Source organism: Macaca thibetana, chromosome X, assembly GCF_024542745.1.
Source record: "Macaca thibetana thibetana isolate TM-01 chromosome X, ASM2454274v1, whole genome shotgun sequence".
NCBI classification, from domain to species: Eukaryota; Metazoa; Chordata; class Mammalia; order Primates; family Cercopithecidae; genus Macaca; species Macaca thibetana.
The window spans coordinates 125709416-125726898 of NC_065598.1; the positions used below are offsets into that span (position 1 = coordinate 125709416).

The 17483-nt window shown below is 40.2% G+C and overlaps 1 protein-coding gene across 4 annotated transcripts in view; it reads right to left on the bottom strand.

Moving 5' to 3' along the window:
• Positions 1-17483, bottom strand: part of ENOX2 (ecto-NOX disulfide-thiol exchanger 2) — a 296553-nt gene that overhangs the window by 46896 nt on the left and 232174 nt on the right. For all 4 annotated transcript variants that reach the window (XM_050777529.1, XM_050777527.1, XM_050777526.1 and 1 more), the window contains 2 exons: positions 10988-11194; positions 2166-2399 (listed from right to left, as the gene is read on the bottom strand). In XM_050777529.1, coding sequence (XP_050633486.1) covers positions 2166-2399; positions 10988-11194 — 441 coding nt within the window. The remainder of the gene's footprint in view (positions 1-2165; positions 2400-10987; positions 11195-17483) is intronic.

Sequence of the window (17483 nt, forward strand, 5' to 3'; positions counted from 1 at the left end):
GGGCATCATGGTTTTTGGCAGTGGTGGGTAAATGAATTGATGAGGATGAGGAGCCACACATACACACACGTGCACACACAGGCAGTAGGCAGGCAGACAAACAGGAAGAATGGAAGGATCAATGCAGTCAGATTGGTTGTGGTCTATGATGAATTTTCAGAAAGAGAAATGTTTCCTTGAAAAAAGTTTTCTGCACTGATATATAGCTTTCATGTATTGCAAATCTCTTACCCTCTCTGACTGTGTGTGTGTGTGTGTGTGTGTCTGTGTGTGAGAGAGAGAGAGAGAGAGAGAGAGAGAGAGAGAGAGAAGGGGGCAGGGGGCAGAGGGGAGAGAGAGAAAAAAAAACATGAATTAGTGAGGGAACTTCAGAATTCTATAGTCCTGTGTTTTAATGAGGAAAAGCAAAGTTGAATCCTGAGTTTAACTCGAATTTGACAGTAACTTTACCTTGGATCCATGGAATTACAGTGTTGGGAGGAGCCTCAGGGAAGAGTTAAGTGGGTCATTCTTTAGACACAAACATGTACATCTTCAACCTTTTATAGTATCACTCCTGTGTTCAATCCACAGCCCCAGGCCTTCCACTCAGTCCCAGTCACAATTTATTTTGATGCAATTTATTTTATTTCTATATTTCTCCATATCCTTTTTTCTCTTGCCTGAAGAACCCTCCATGTAGATTTCTGCAGCTAGTTAGGAGTTATTCTGTGATTAGTTAAGATAGTTAAGAGCACAGCTCTTCCAAAGCTTCTGGTTCAGCTCCCCAAGATAGCCACTTACGCATTCTGTTCTTAAAGGCTCCAGAGAGGGAGAGCCCATTTGGATCTATTCAAGGGCTTCACATCCTTCTCTGGCTAGAAACCCTTATGTCAAATGGAAATTTCTTTCACTGCAATTTGAACTTCCTGCCTCTTGCCCCTTTTTCAGTGCAGACATATAACAAGCAATCAGCCTCCCCTTATAGCAGCTTTTCACTTTATTACTTAGATATAGACTTTATGTTGATGCTCAGTTTTTGCTTCTCTTGAGGGTCACACACCCATTAAATTCATTTTTTTTTAAACTTAAACTGATTTGTTTGGTGTTGTGCAAATAGGCAAGTCTTGGACCTGGCATCTTACCAATGCTTTCAGCCTTTCCAGTTTTTCAAAATGTACCATTATTTCTGTGCCTCTATTCTGGACTCTAGATTTTCTGCTTTTCCCTTAAAGAAAGTCAAAACCAATTTCTTACATGTGTGAATCCCTTAGGCTATGAGGTACAAACATGTCTGGTGAAGGAAACCTATTTGGAAAGTAGGATTAGCAGTATCTTGCTGAGCTGAGAGCACAAGAAGAAGGGAAAATTCATACCATTAGAGCTGGATTGGTGTTACCAATAAGATCAATGGGACACCAGCATTCATCCAATAAAATCATCTATACTCAGAAAATGAGAAAGACTGGATTTGAGCTACTAAGACAGGAGACCAGGCAGAGCAATTAATGTTAAATTAACAAAATGGCTGAGAGTCAAACAAGGGGAACAAGAATCAAAACTAATGGGAAAGCAGTCTGATTAAGCAATGTCTACATGTCTCCAGAGTCACTGTTTTAAATAAATTGGTGTTTTAAAGTGATTTAAAAGTCTTTACTTTTTAGTTGGTGGTGGCTAAGTCTTTGAGTAATCTAAGAAGAATGTACAGCATGACTACTTTCTGGACCTTAATTTTCTCGTCTTTAAAATGAGAATTTTACCAGAGTTTTTCAGGAACACATCAAATCCTATCATCCAGATTCACTCATTTGACTTGGAATTAAAACCTAACTTGTATCCACTATAAAAGAGGGCTCTTACAGGTTCCAAGTCACATAGATCATGCCTAAAATTCTCTGAAGTGGAAAAGTGAGGAAAACTTGTTTATTTCTAGCCGCCTGATGTCTGAAGAGAAAAATGCCATTCCTTGAGACAATGAAGGAGCAGAGACACAGGTAGTAGGGATACATTTCCTGGTTCTTGAGTTACTAGGTACACCCCTCTATCTGCAAGGCTTCAACACAAGAAATGCTTAGAATCCAGTAGTAGGAAACTCAAAGGGCAACTGTCAACAACACAATTATATTTATTACACTTCTCTAAAGGAAAGAGTTCTTTTAATCATGAAGCTTGAGTGCCTTTGATACCTTTTAATTTTTCAGCAACAATGCTGCATTCGTGATCTGAATAGTGGACCACTGGGGGTGGAGATGGTGGACGCAATCTTTCTTCTTCCATTCTTCTACGATGGCGCTCCTCTCTGGCTAGCATACGCTGTTTACACTCCCACTCATACAGGTCATCTCGAGCCTGTGCGAAATCAACGTGGAGTCTGCCTGTGTCCTTCTTGTCAGTACTAGAGCCCAGGCGAATGCGGTAACCTAAGTTCACAGGAGGGTGAAAGGGAGAGGAGAGAGGGAGAGTGGGGGGTGGCGGGGTGGGGGGAGGGAGAGAGAGAGAGAGAGAGACATGAAAGACTATAAATACTTTTCCAAGTTCAGTGTTTCAGATGTCACTGCAGCAGTTCCAAGTGACCACACAACTCCAAATTCTCTCCGATGCTTAGCAAGTAAATCATCAAAAGACTTAAATTATCTCTGATAACAGGTCACATTCTATGGGTTGGGTTAGTCTTGTTCTTAAGAGTTCCATTCCTCCATCTAATACCTTACCTCTGGCTGAGGTTGACTCCGTGGGTAATAATATCAAGCATGATCCTTATATGGTACTAAGGGCTGGGAAGAATGGAAAAGGTGGCCTCAAATGAACTTGTCTTTAAATAAATTCAAGAGTGTCCATTATACTATCACAAAGATTTTGGTAAAACTGAAATGCATTAACTTGGCATTTTAATCCCTAAAATTGTTTCCTAGAAGCATTTGTCAACTGTGAACCATTTTTTTTTTTCTGACAAAAAAAAAAAAATGATGGGGAGTGGTGTGTGACCCACGTGACATATAATTTGGGATCCTTAAAAAAGAGATGTAGTGTGATTATAATATAGTAGTATAGGACTGGGATTCAGAAAACCAGTATTCAACTCCCTACCTCCTCTTTTTGTGCCAGCTATACTTACCCAAGTCATGTCTCTTAACAAAAAGTGGGGAAAAAACTAAGTACTTTTTAAGTTTCAAGAGCTCAGCTAGATACTTCCATAGGAATTTATCTCATTTCATTCTCAGCACAAGCTTGCAGGGTAAACATTATACCAAACAGAAAACTGAGCATCAAAAGAGGTTAGGGAGGTTAAGTGGCTTGCTCTGGGTCAGACAATTAGCAAACTGTAGAGCTGGCTCTTGAATCTAGGACGTTAGACTCTGTGCTTTCCTCCATTCTAACCTGCCTCTCAAGAATAATACCCAACACAGACTTTTGCTTCTGGCTAAGATAGAGTAACAGGGGATAGATTTGCCCTCCTACCTTAAACAACTAAAAATATGAATAAAATATATGAAATAATGCTTTTTAAAGATACTATACATAAGACAATGAAGACAGGGATCACAGAGAGACAAGAACCAAACGAAGTGATCCCTATGACTGCCCTGGTTTATTTCCTGGAGAGTTTCTGGGCCTCAGCACAGGGAAGGGAACTCAGGCAGGGCATGATGGTGTTCCCAAGTTGAGGAGACTGAACTGGGAGTCTAGGGAGAATATGGAAATAGAGTTCATAAGGCAGAGCACCAGAAAGAAGAAAGCTGCACAGAGAAAGAGCTTCAGAGATATGCAGAGGGTCCTCCACTATTATTTAGCTGAGTACTAATGTCTATATGTGTGGGAAACTACCTGAGCATTAGAGGTAACAATCCCTGAAAAGCTCCCATAGGGTTGGGAATAGCTCCTTTTCCTACCAACCAGAGCAGAAAAACTCACACTTCTGGTACTGGGTGATCGGAAGGGTTCTGCCTTAATAGTGGAGAAAAATTAGCCCTAAACTGCTCTGGTCTTGCTGAACAAAACTTAAGAAGCAAGACCTAAAAGAACCAAAATTTTCTCAAGTTACTTAACTGCAATTAGAACAAAACTCAAGACTATTTATAGAAATAAAAATATCTGTCACCAAATAAGGTAAACTTTAATAAAAAATTACTTGATATGCAAAGATTCAGGAAATATGACCCATAATAAAGATTTTAAAAAATCAGCCAATCCAAACAGACCCAGAAGTGATGCAGATAATTTAATTAGTAGATAAGGATATAAAAACAACGATGAAAATTTGATTTCACATGCTCAAGAAGCTAGAGAAAAGACTGGCCATATTAAGGAGAAACATGAAAGATACAAAAAGACCCACAATCAAACATCTACAGGCTTAAGCTACAATGTCTAAGCTGAAAAAAACATCACCGGACAGGACTGATGGCAAATTAGATGCTGCATAAGAAAAAAATTAATGAACCTGGGGGCTCCCAGCACCTGAGCCTTCTGCCTGCCCCCACCTGAGAGTTCTACTGGTGACTGGGGACCAGCCTGCCCTCCTTATCGCAGCCACCACCTGAACCCTGGGAGCCTGAGAATAAGCCTGCTGGCCTGGTCCTGGTGGAGTCCCTCCAGGACCCCCACACACTATCCAGTGGGCCACTTAGGGGCCTGGGAATTGGGGGACTGCTTAGTTCAGTCCATCACTGCTGGCACCTGATCACTTGCCCCAAGGCCTGAGGTTGGACCCAATCAGCCGGCACCCCCACAGTTGCCACCCACTCTCAGATGCTGAAAGGCAGAGCCCGCCCCCCTGTCTACACAAAGCTGTGTCAGAGAATAGGTGAGCCACAAAGCTGGCTGTACTGGGCTGAGGGAAGAGCTTCCTCCCCAAAGTCACTCCTTTCAGCTACATGGTAGCCTGGAGATAGATGGACAGTGTATAAACTGAGTCAGGAGCCCCAGGAGACGGTTGTGACAGAGAAACATTGTGATCCTGTCTGTCTAGGAAGTGGAGTTGATGTGGCCCCCTCATCCCCTGAAAAGACCGCAGCACATTTCTCCAAGAGTTTCCCTAGCCACTCCTGTCAGGGGTGCTGCCTGTGTTCATCATTGGGTTATTCGTGGGTGAGCTTGGTTGTCCAGCTCCACCCAGCTTTGTCCTCTATCCACTCTCCCTGGGCTGAATAGGGAACCTGGAATTTCACGGACCAGCCCATCACCTGAAAGAACAGAGAGCACCTCACAGTAAGAAAAAAACCAGCACATACTGATCTGCTTCTGCCACAGGTGGCTCTTACCTGTAGGCGCCACCTACTCACCAGGAGGTTGAACTGCACAGCACAATAGGACACCTGCTGACAGAAGTGCACAGGGCTAAAGAAGCAAAGCCAAAGGACCCTACCCAACATACGCTACAGTCACACCTTCAAGGGGGGAAAAAAGTCCCATCCAAATGAAATTAGATTCAAAAATAAGAAGTGACAGCGTAACCATGTGAGAAGGAACCAGTGTAAGAACTCAGGGTGTTGCAACACCCCAGAAAGATCACACTAGCTGTCTAGCAATGGATCCTAACCAAAATGAAAATTCTGAAATGACAGATCAAGAATTCAAAATATGGATTGTAAGGAAGCTCAATGAGATCCAAGAGAAAGTTGAAAACTAACACAAAGCAATCAGAAAAACAATGCAGGATATGAAAGAAAAGATAGAGATCTTAAAAAAAAAAAAAAAAAAAAAAAAACCCAGAACTTCTGGAAATTAAAAATTCACTGAAGGAATTAGAAAATACAGTAGAAAGCTTTAATAACAGGCTATACCAAGCAGAAGAAAGAATTTCAGAGCTTGAACACTGCTCTTTTGAATTGACCCAGTCAGGCAAAAATAATAAAAAAGGAATTTAAAACAATGAATAAAGCCTTTGAGAAATATGGGATTCTGTAAAGCAATCACACCTATGAGTAACAGGCATTCCTGAGTGAGAAGAGTAAAAGTAAAAACTTTGAAAAACATATTTGAGGGAATAATCCAGGAAAATTTCCGTGGTCTTGCAAGGGATGTAGACATCCAGGTACAAGAAGCTCAGAGAACACCTGGAAGGTATTTTGCAAGAAGAACATCACCAGGGCATATAGGCATCAGACTATCCAAAGTGAAGGAAAAAATTCTGAAAGCAGCAAAAGAGAAGCATTTATTTTCTCCTGTCTCACTGGATTATATGAAGACTGGGCTTTTGGATTTAGTAATACTTTAAAATGTAAATGCAGGCCATTATCCTAAGTGAAATAACTCAGAAACAGAAAATCAAATACCATATGTTCTCACTTATAAGTGGGAGCTAAACAATGGATACACATAAAGATAGATAATAGACACTGGGGACTCCAAAAGTGAGGAGTGTGGGAGGGGGATGAGGGTTGAAATTAACTATTGGATACAATAATCACTATTTGGGTGATGGGTATATTAGAAATCCAAAGCTCACTATTACACAATATACTCATGTAACAAACTTGTACATGTACCCCCTGAATCTATAATGAAAAAAATGAATGAACTTGAAGACATAGCAACAGAAACTATCTGTAATAAAATACAGAAAGAAAAAAGACTGAAAAAAAAAAAAAAAAGAACAGAATACCAGTGAGCTGCAAGACAACTTCAAGGGGCCTAATATATGCCTAATTGGAGCACCAAAAGAGAGGGGAGAGAGCAGAAAAAAATTAAATGAGGGGAGAAAATTTTCCACATTTGATCCAAACTGACAGATCCAATGAACCCCAAGCACAAGAAACAAGAAGAAAATTACATCAAAGCATATCATAATTGAATTGCTCAAAACCAGCAATAAAATAAATATCTTAAAAGCATCCATGGACAAAAGACACATTATGTACAGAGAAACACAGATAAAGATAACATCACATTTCTTGTTGGATACAATGCAAGCAAGAAAATAGTGGAACAACATTTGACAGAGGACAAACATCTTTCAAAAAGAAAGGTGAAATACTTTTTCAAATCAATGTTGAAATAATTCATCAGGAACAGACCTGCTCTACAAAAAATGTTAAAGGAAATTCAAGCATAGGGAAAATGACACCAAGTGGAAATCTGGATCTATAGAAAGGAAGGAAGAGCATACATAATGTGTGATTCCATTCATATAAAGTTCTAGAAAATCCACACTAATCTGATAGAGAACAGATAAATGGTTGCCTGAGATGGGAGTAGGGAAGGGTAGAAGGACAGGATTACGAAAGGTGTGTAAAGGAAGCTCTTGGGGATAACAGACATATTCATTATTTCCATTGTTGGTGATGGTTTCACACCTGAATACATATATAGAATATTATATAATTGTATTTTTGAAATATGTTAAGATCATTGTATGTCAATTATTATACCTCATTAAAATTAAATTATTATAGCTAATTAAAGCTGTTACAAAGAATAATATTACCCAGTAATGCTAAAACTGTCACACATTCTTTTTAGAAAAAGGAAGAATGAATACATTTCATAAGCAAGTCTTTCCAGGGCTCTTTACAGTTTATAATACACTTGCACATCCATTCATCTTATTTGATCATCTGAGCCATCAGAAAAATGGGGCTACTAATCATTACCTTGCCTACTCTCCCAGAACTGTGGAGAGGATCAAATGAGAGGATGAGATGAAAGCTCTACATAAACCTCATTAAACATGCTAGAATGCTATGGGGTGGGTGCACTGTGCACAGTGCCAGCTCCCAAAGGTGTTCCAATTCCATCAGAAAAAAAATGATGACCTCCACATTTTCTAGCCCCCTTTTGTAAGGGATTTTTTTGTTTGTTTGTTTTAACTGCTTTCTTTTACATAATGAGATAACAGCCACCCCATTCAGGAGATTGCTAGCACTTGTGCACTTTCAAGGGACAGATTCAAATTTAAAGGGCAAAATTTAGTTGTTTTCATATCACTGATTGAAATCCCCTTTCTTTTGGCAGCCCTAAGAATGTTTCTAGGAGGTGGCTGTTAACAGAGAGCTGATTTTGGTGATGTTTAGATGGATGCTTCCTGAACAGTGTATCGTCTTCTAAGTACAACTATGCAGGGTTTTTTGAGACCTTTATGTTCTTATTAAAATAGTCTCGTGGAATGCTCTGTTATCATTGTTAAGTGCTGCCGAATTTTTGGTAGTTAGATTCTATAGCACTTACCAACTGTAATAAGAGTATTCTCCATCTACACTGCCTCCTTTCCTTCCCCATGTTACTAGCCTACTTTTTCAAACCTTTGTTACCTTTTCCCTGGCCTATTACAACAAGCTTCTAACTGACCTCCTCTCCTCTTTTTTCATCTCTCTTCTAATACAGTTTTATATAGAGCTGTCAAATTAATCTTGCGGAAACAATTATCTTCCTTGTTCAAAAATTTCTTCAATTCCCTATTACCTGAGGAGTAAAGACCCAACTGTTAAGCCTTTCGGAGTGTGCTAATAACTGATATTTTGCCTCCTCCTCTCATGTCTACTTAGTAAACAAACCACTACTCGCTGTTTCCTGAATGTTTGCCAAAGCTTACCACCTTTGTACTTTTGCTCATGCTGTTTTTATGCCCCATTGTCCACAAGCAAATGTTTTCCCTTTGTCAAAGACTTAGTCCAAAAGCTACCTTTCTTGATGGCCCCAGTTAGAAGTTAGAAATATTCTCGTTCTCTCTCTCCTACCTTCCTCCCTCACTTCCTCCTTCATGGCACTTATAACTTTTAATCTCTTATTAGCAGTGTGTGTGTCATATCAGTGTATTGAGTAATGCCTAGCACTAAGTACATTTTTCTTTAATAAGTAAGTGTATGACTACATACTAACCCTAAATTCATTAAGGGGAAGAACTAAGTTTTACTCATTTTCTACTCTGCACAGAATCTAGCACAAGAGTTTACAGAAGAAAGATGTTCAATAAGCACCTGTTATATGAATGAAGATGCTGTCATCATGAAATGTCTAGCACTTAGACTGAATTCTTCCAAACCATTACTGTTAGGCAAGGAAGTAGTTCAATGTGGCAGTATTAAGAGCTGGGGCCTTTAAGAGGTGATTGGGTCATGAAGGATCTGTCCACATGAATGGATTCATCCATTCATGGATTAATGGATTAATGGGTTGTCATGAGAGTAGGATTGGTGGCTTTATAAGAAGAGGAAGAAAGACCTGCACTAACTCTCTGTAGAGAGCAAGAAGCCCCTTACCAGGTGTGCCACCTAGACCTTGGACTTCCAGCCTCCATAACTGTAAAAAATAAATTCCTTTTCTTTATAAATTACCCAGCTTCGCCAGGCATGATGGCTCACACCTGTAATCCTAGCACTTTGGGAAGCAGAGGTAGGTGGATCACCCGAGGTCAGGAGTTCGAGACCAGCCTGGCCAACAAGGTGAAATCCCATCTCTACTAAAAATACAAAAATTAGCCAGGCATGTGCCTATAATCCCACCTACTCGGGAGGCTGAGGCAGGAGAATTGCTTGAACCCAGGAGGCAGAGGTTGCAGTGAGCTGAGATCATGCCATTGCATTCCAGCCTGGGTGACAAGAGCAAGACTCCATCTTAAAAAAAAAAAAAAAAATTACCCAGTTTCAGGTATTCTGTTATAAGCAACAGAAAATGGACCAAGACACACCCTAAATATGAATTTTTACTATAAACAGGAGATTTTATGCAAAGTAGTTCTTACTATCTCCACTCCAACCACCGTACTGTACAAGCCACCATCACTTCTGGGTTAGACTAATATTACAGTTGGTTAACTTAGTTCCCAGTCACCACCTCTGCTCATACCTCTCAGCCCATCTTCTGCTCAGAAGTAACATTTCTAAAATGTAAATCAGATCATGTCACTGAATTCCTTAAAATCCTCTAGTGGCTTCTAGAATAAAACACATTGTCATAGTTGCCTACCTTTCAGATTTCATCTCTCAGATCTCTCATTTTCTGTGCTCCAGTCATACTAACCTTCTATTCTCTGCTTGAACATACCAAGTCCATTTTCATCTCAGGGACTTTGGCTTGGTGTTCCTTACTTTGGAATGCTCTTCCCCAAGATGTTCACATGGCAATCTCTCTTCACATTATTCAAGTCTCAGTTCAAATGTCAGAGAAGACTTCCTTCCCTAACAACTCTGGGTACCTTAACATTTTTTATCTTCCTCAGAGCACTTATCAGTACTGAAAGTAACTTATTTATTTGTTTTCATATATATATTATATTTTGCCATTTCCAGAATGCAATATTGTTGATGGCAGGAAGTCTATCTGCCTCAGTCTTTGCTGTATCCCCAGCAACCTAGCATTCTGCCTAGCAGTCAATAAATATTTGACAACTGACTGACTTCCATAACTATTTATGAGCATCTACTCTTTTGCCAGGTTACGTGCTAGATGCTGGGGATTCAATGTTAAATAAGACACAGTCCCTGTCCTTAAGGATTTCATACTCTGGTGGGGGAGACGGATATGGAAAGAGACAGTTCTAGCATGGTACAGTAGGTGTCATGTTGGGAGGAAGCACCAGGTGCTGTGAAAGCCCTGAGGAAGGAGTGCCTAAAGCAGTGCTGGGCAGAGTGGGGAGACAGGTCAGAGATAGCTTTCCAGGGAGGGTGTGCTTGAGCTGGAGCTTTAGGGGGTGTGTGTGGTGGGCAAGGTGATTCCAGTCAGAGGAAAAGGCATAAAACACCATGGCACATTCTGGGAATTCGAGTTCACTTAGTGTGGTTGGGACATGGTGTGTAAGGGAAGGAGGGATTTGGGGATAACTCTAAGAGAGAGAGCCCACAGTCAAGGCCTTTAGATGTCACATGTGAGGAGTCTGGATTTATCCCATAGACAACTGGGAGCTACTGAAGAGCTTTAAAGGAAGAAGTTGAATGGGAACATTCAGTTTCCATCTCTGAAGGCAAGAGCAGGTAATACTAAGCCCAAACTTAGCTGCTATAGACACAAATAGTCCTATCTTTAATATCTGCATGGTGCCTGGTGGGCACAATCCCCACATCTAAACACCTACCAGACAGATACAGGGCTTTGTCCACCATGTACTCCTCAGCAAAGCGAATGTGGCAGAAGTTCTTCTTGCTCTTGCGAATGGCAATGATCTCTCCACACTGCTCGAAAACTTCCACGATGATTTGCTCTGTCCCATTTTCAGGCAGGCCACCCACAAATACTGTTTTGCATCCTGGTGGTCTTTCTCGGGTTGCAGGAGGTGGGAGATCTAAGTGTAAGGGCAAAAACATTTGAAATTAAAATGTTTGCTTGGGACAGACCTCTTCAAAATCTAACATTTCCCTGCTATCTCTGTCAAAGTTTTGTCTAAGAGTGTCAGAAGGACGTGGCCTCTGAGGTATTCATCTCTGCTCCACAGAAAACTGACTGCGTGAACCTGAAAATCATTTTATCCATTAGTTTGGTGACCATGATATCTGGAGCATAAAGACCCAGGCCTATCTGTCCGTCCCATCCAGAGTCCTTTAGTTTTGTTCATTACTTTTGTTGTGACAATCCAGCTATGCCAAATTTTTAGTTATTTTTATTAAGAAATTAGTGGGAGAAGTTCCCCTTCCCGAGTCCAAGTGATCTCATTGTTCAGTTCCCACCTATGAATGAGAACATGCGGTGTTTGGTTTTCTGTTCTTGTGATAGTTTGCTAAGAATGATGGTTTCCAGCTGCATCCATATCCCTACAAAGGACACAAACTCATCCTTTTTTATGGCTGCATAGTATTCCATGGTGTATATGTGCCACATTTTCTTAATCCAGTCTGTCACTGATGGACATTTGGGTTGATTCCAAGTCTTTGCTATTGTGAATAGTGCCACAATAAACATACGTGTGCATGTGTCTTTATAGCAGCATGATTTATAATCCTTTGAGGGGGGAGGGGGGAGGGATTGCATTGGGAGTTATACCTGATGTAAATGACGAGTTGATGGGTGCTGACGAGTTGATTGGTGCAGCACACCAACATGGCACAAGTATACATACGTAACAAACCTGCATGTTATGCACATGTACCCTAGAACTTAACGTATAATAATAAAACAAACAAACAAACAAACAAAAAAAACCAAGAAATTAGTGGGAGAAAATCCCACTCAGTTTAAACTGTAATTTTCAAGAGTCCTCAGAACCAGGGTTCCTGAGAGAGGATTTGTTTAATTCAGATTGTAGTTACTATATTCTCTCTATTAATGCTTTTTGAAGGAACAGATTCAGGATTAATTTGACAATGATGGGGTACCTACTTAACAACAATGCCTACAGCTGTCAGAATGATTTGATTTCACAAAATCAGAGTACAAACCATCCCTTTTATGTTGTTTTTTTAAATCAGTGAGCCTTTCCTCAAATTCCTTTCTGGACAGGTGAGGTCCAGAGTCAGCCTTGCAGCATTTACAGGGAAATATGAAAGACAGCAGAGAAAACAAGCTCGTCTGGGAAATCATTAACTAAAGTGAGATAAATTTGGCCATAGAGAATCATTAAAAACCTACTTAATGAGATGATTCTCCCTCTGCTTCAAAAAAAATGCACTCATCTTATACATAAAGCCTCTTCTATCTGCCAGCTCCTTGTTGCTATTTACATGTATCAAAGCATTTTCCAAGCAAACTCCTACAGTTTGTAGCCCAACAAAACAAAGCATGATGGTCATGGGTTTTCTAGCATTGGTTTTGTATCTGCAAGGATTTATTTTGTGTAATCCATTCTTTTCCACTCAGCTCTTAACAACAATTCTCCTAACTCAAGATTTGGAGAGCTCAACAACCAGTGATTATAGCTCACATGCGAAAATAAATGTCTTGTTCATAGATTAGGCCAAGGCCCCCAACCTGACTCTTATTCAAGTTGGCAAGCAGCTGATTTGGGAGCTTCCTTGGGTATCAGGATCTCTAGCTTCCTCACTTTGCTACTACTCTCTGTCTTGTTGGTGTGGCTAAGAATAATCAGTTACTCATAATACTCTCTTTTCCTGTATTTGGTCAAAAAAAGGGGTAAAGGAATTCGGGGAACTTACAAACTTTCTGTTAATTTTTACAAGTCTGTAATTTCAAGACCTCACTGTATTGGTTTTTTGTTCTATATGAGAGGATTAGAGGGAAAGGGAAAATAACCTAGTGAGCAGGAATCTGAAATATCTTAGTCACAGGCACTGAAGAGGTTGTAGTTTGGGCCAAAATGGAGAAGATGAGGTCTAGAATTGTTTGAGACTTATGCTTTTGAGTTTTTAAGAACTAGCCATCACATTTCCAGTGATTCTTAACTCTGGTGGCACATTCGAATCAATTTGGAAGTTAAATAATGCCTGGGCCCCACTCCAGTGGGTCTGATTTAATTGGTCTGGGGTGTAGCCTGTGCATTCATTTTTGTTGTTGTTGTTGTTGTTGCTTTTTAAGCTTCTCAGGCAGTTGTAATGTGTAGTTAGGGTTGAAAATGATTGACTTAGTCTAAATCTCTGATATTACAGAGGAAAAAGCTGAGTGAGGTTAAATGTCTCATTCCAGGTCACCACATTAGACAGAAGGAACATGAACTTGGAGCAGGTAAACCTAAATTTAAATCTTAACTTCATGACTGACTGTATGACCTTGGGAAAATTATGTAACCCCTGAAAACCTCTTTCTTCATCTTTAAAACAGGGATGCTACTCCTACTTTACAAGGGTTATTGTAGGATAATTGATAATATACTGTCTATATTGCATGTGGTTCAATGCCTAGCACTTGGCAGGTTCCCAATAAATAGCAATCATTGTAGCGTTATTATTATTTACTATCATAGAACCCAGTTTTCTTAATTCCCAATCTGGGACTTTCTAAAGTCCTACCAGAAGTCTGGAGTAGAATGGTAGCTAAGACCTGAACTTCTAAACTTCCAGATCCTTGCGTCACCCAGATCTTTAGACAAGGCTGGGTTTGTGAAGGAACCACTCATATGTATAGAGAAATCTACAGCTATGAAGACACATATGGCTTTGACCACGGAACACAACCCCCCCACCGACTATATAAGGTAAAGAATTTTCAAGAGTATCCATATAGTTAGAGCCATGTTTTAAAATTAGAGACTTTAGAACACAATCCTGTTTCAGAATAAAAAGGCTTCTTAAGTTTACTATTTAGGAGAATTAGGTGGCGAAGAATCCTTTTGTGAAGCTAGTAATCACTTTTATACTGTTTGAGTTTCCTTTAATGTACCTTTAGGTCCACTGAGAGACTCTAAAAAGCATCTGGTTACTGCAGCAGTTACATGTAACAATGAAAAGGCAAAGGCTCCATCCCCTGGCTACATTTGCGGGATTTAAAAATTCTTTGGGAGGCCGAGGCAGGTGGATCATGAGGTCAGGAGATCGAGACCATCCTGGCTAACACGGTGAAACCCTGTCTCTACTAAAAATACAAAAAATCAGCTGGGCATGGTGGCACGCGCCTGTAATCCCAGATACTCGGGAGGCTGAGGCAGGAGAATGGCCTGAACCTGGGAGGCGGAGCTTGCAGTGAGCTGAGATCCTGCCACTGCACTCCAGCCTGGGCGACAGAGCAAGACTCCATCTCAAAATAAATAAAAAATAAATAAAAATTAATTAAAAAAAATTCTGTGATGAAGTCATCACCCTTATTTAGGTGCTGTGATTCTTCTGTGGCGACTGTCTTCTAAGTAAAAGGGCATAAAAGGCACTAAGAGTAATGTCAAGAATGCTGAGGATTTATTTATTTTCCTTGGGTAAATGTAGAAAGCCTCTTTAATAGCATTTGCTGAGATTTAGGGGTATGCCACCAAGCAGGGTAATGGGCTATACTATCTTCCTTAATGGATAGTACCCATTCCTTAATTAACAGCTCAAAGCACTTTGTCGTCTGGGCCTGATTTTCTAATCCAACTGAAATACAGTAATCAGGGCACCAGCAATGATAACCCATAGGAGAGCAAATTCAAAGCCCACCTATTAATCAGGTAATATGCTAAGTTCTATAGCACCCCAATCACCACTCAGGATGGAGACAAAGAAAAGTTCCATGTATAAAGATTCAAGATAACCGGGAATAAAAAGAACTCTAATCTCTGGTAATGGAAAAGGAGGAGCTTTTAGCAATTCTAATTATACCCAAGCATCCACTCTGGGGAGCTATGTTGGGGCAATCAGAGTCATTGCTGATCTTTGAGAAGTGAGGCAGGAAGCAGCATAGAGAACCAATAAGCCACTTGAATCTTGCTTTTCAAAGGAGCATCACAGATCACTCAGCTGGTTTGCCAGGATTTATATACTGCAAAGTCTTTAAGTCGATTTTATTAGACAGCTCAAGATTGAAGGTCCCCTGGACAATCAGCAGGGGTTAAATGTATGTTAATGTAATCCCAACTGATTGGAAAAATTAGAAGGCTGGGGAATTTTAATTAATGCTCAATTTACCCACTTTCTCTAACTCTTTTTATAGCATTCAGCCCTGAGAGTCTTCCCATTTTGATATCGTAAAATGAAAACATTGCTCTTTTTCTGGCTCCTGGGTATTTTCCCATGTACCTGGACACGGACAGCAGATGATATTCCATTACTTATTCCCTGTTCACTGTTATTTCCCCGTAGACTCAAAATGTAACCTCTCCATAGAAGGTCTAATCGCCACAGTGAAAAATCTTGGCAAAATCAACTTTTCTGGAGAGATGGTATTACCCTCTTTTTTCACCACTAAGAACTGCTAATTGGGAATTCAGTAAATCTCTGATAGACAATCTGTGGAAAAAAAAAAAAAGTGTGTTCTAGGACACTTTTTTTTTCTTGTTATATCTCAATTTCCTGGAAATCAGAGGATGTTGCTTCTGCAACAATGGGTTACTCACTCACCATTTATCTTTAGGAGACTGGTACTTGGTCTGCTCCAGTCTAGTTTGATCCATTGACTTTTTATACCAGGTCTGATTTTGCCTAGTCTATAACAGAGAAGTTAAGATCTTTATCAGAGATCTTATGGCTATTTAGTGGTGGAGAGCTGGGATATGAAACCAGGCTGGCCTGTGTCACTTCTGAGCTTGAAAACCTACCCATTACTCTACAGTGCCTGCTCCAGAGAAGGTACAAAGCTCTACATGCTACCTGCTAACCAGCCCTTGCTTTTCCTAATGCATTTTAAAGGGTTTTTGCCTGTATAAATAATTATTGTGGTAGCTACATTTTTAATGTAGAGAATCATAATTTTAGAGCTGGATAAAGCATTGGAGGTATCTAGGCTAATCTAACCCAATATTTTTGCTTTACAGACAAGAAGGTTGAGACCCAAGGAGGTTATATGACTATCCCCAGATCCCACAGCTAGTTAGTGACAGACCTGGGAATAGAATACAGTTCTCTTGATTTATAAACTGGTAGTCTGTCCTCTATACTATAATACCATTTTTTTGTACATTTGATGTAGACACACCCAAAAAAGTCTAGTAGGCAGTTGGCTATATGTATCTGAAGCTCAGAAGAGATACAGACTAAAAGTATAGATTTGGAAGTCATTAGTATGTAGTAGTAATTACCCCATACTCTCTTGCTTTGCTTTCTAGACCTCTGACCCCTCCTTCTGTCATCATCCATCCAACTCTCCCTCCCTCCACCATTCAACAAATATTTATTGAACACCTACTATATGTAAGACACTTTTCTAAATGCTGGTAATATATCAGGAGACAAAGGAGACAAAAATTCTGCCTTCGTGGGGTTTATATTCTACAAATTGTATAGTTGGTTAAAAGGTAATAAGTCCAGTCTGGACAACATGGTGAAATCCTGTCTTTGAAAAAAAATACAAAAATTAGTTGGGCATGATGGGGCACGCCTGCAGTCTCAGCTACTTGAGAGACTGAGGCAGGAGGATCACTTGAGCCCAGGCGGTGGAGGCTGCAGTGAGCCAAGATCATACCACTGCACTCTGGCCTGGGCAACAGAGTGAGACCCTGTCTCAAAAAAAAAAAAAGATACATGTTATATAAAAAATAGAGAAGGTAAATAGGATTGGGACGGTGGCAGAGAGATAACTTTTAAATAGGTTATCAGGGTCACTGAGAAAGTGACATTTGAGCAAAGACTTGAAAGAAGTGAGAGAGTTAGCCATGCAGATATTTATAGGGAAAGCATTCTAGGCAGGTGGAAGAGCTAGCGCAAAGGCCCTATGATGGGAGAGTGCCTGGTGTGTTCATGGAACAGCATGAAGGTCAGTGTGACCGGAACAGAGTAAGCGATGGGGAGGAGAGTAGGAGATGAAATCAAAGAGACAATGGAGGGGAGGAACAGATCACATCTGGCCTAGGCAATTAAAACTTTGGTCTCTATTGTGAGTGAAATGGGGAGCCATTCAAGGGTTCTGAGTAGAGGAATTACATGATCAGACTTAGGTTTTAAAAGGATCACTCTGTCTGTTCTGTTCAGAATAGACTGTAGGGGGCAAGGGTGAAGAAGGAAGACTAATTAGGAGCCTATTACAATAATTTATAAATTGAATCATGGCAGACACAAACTAAA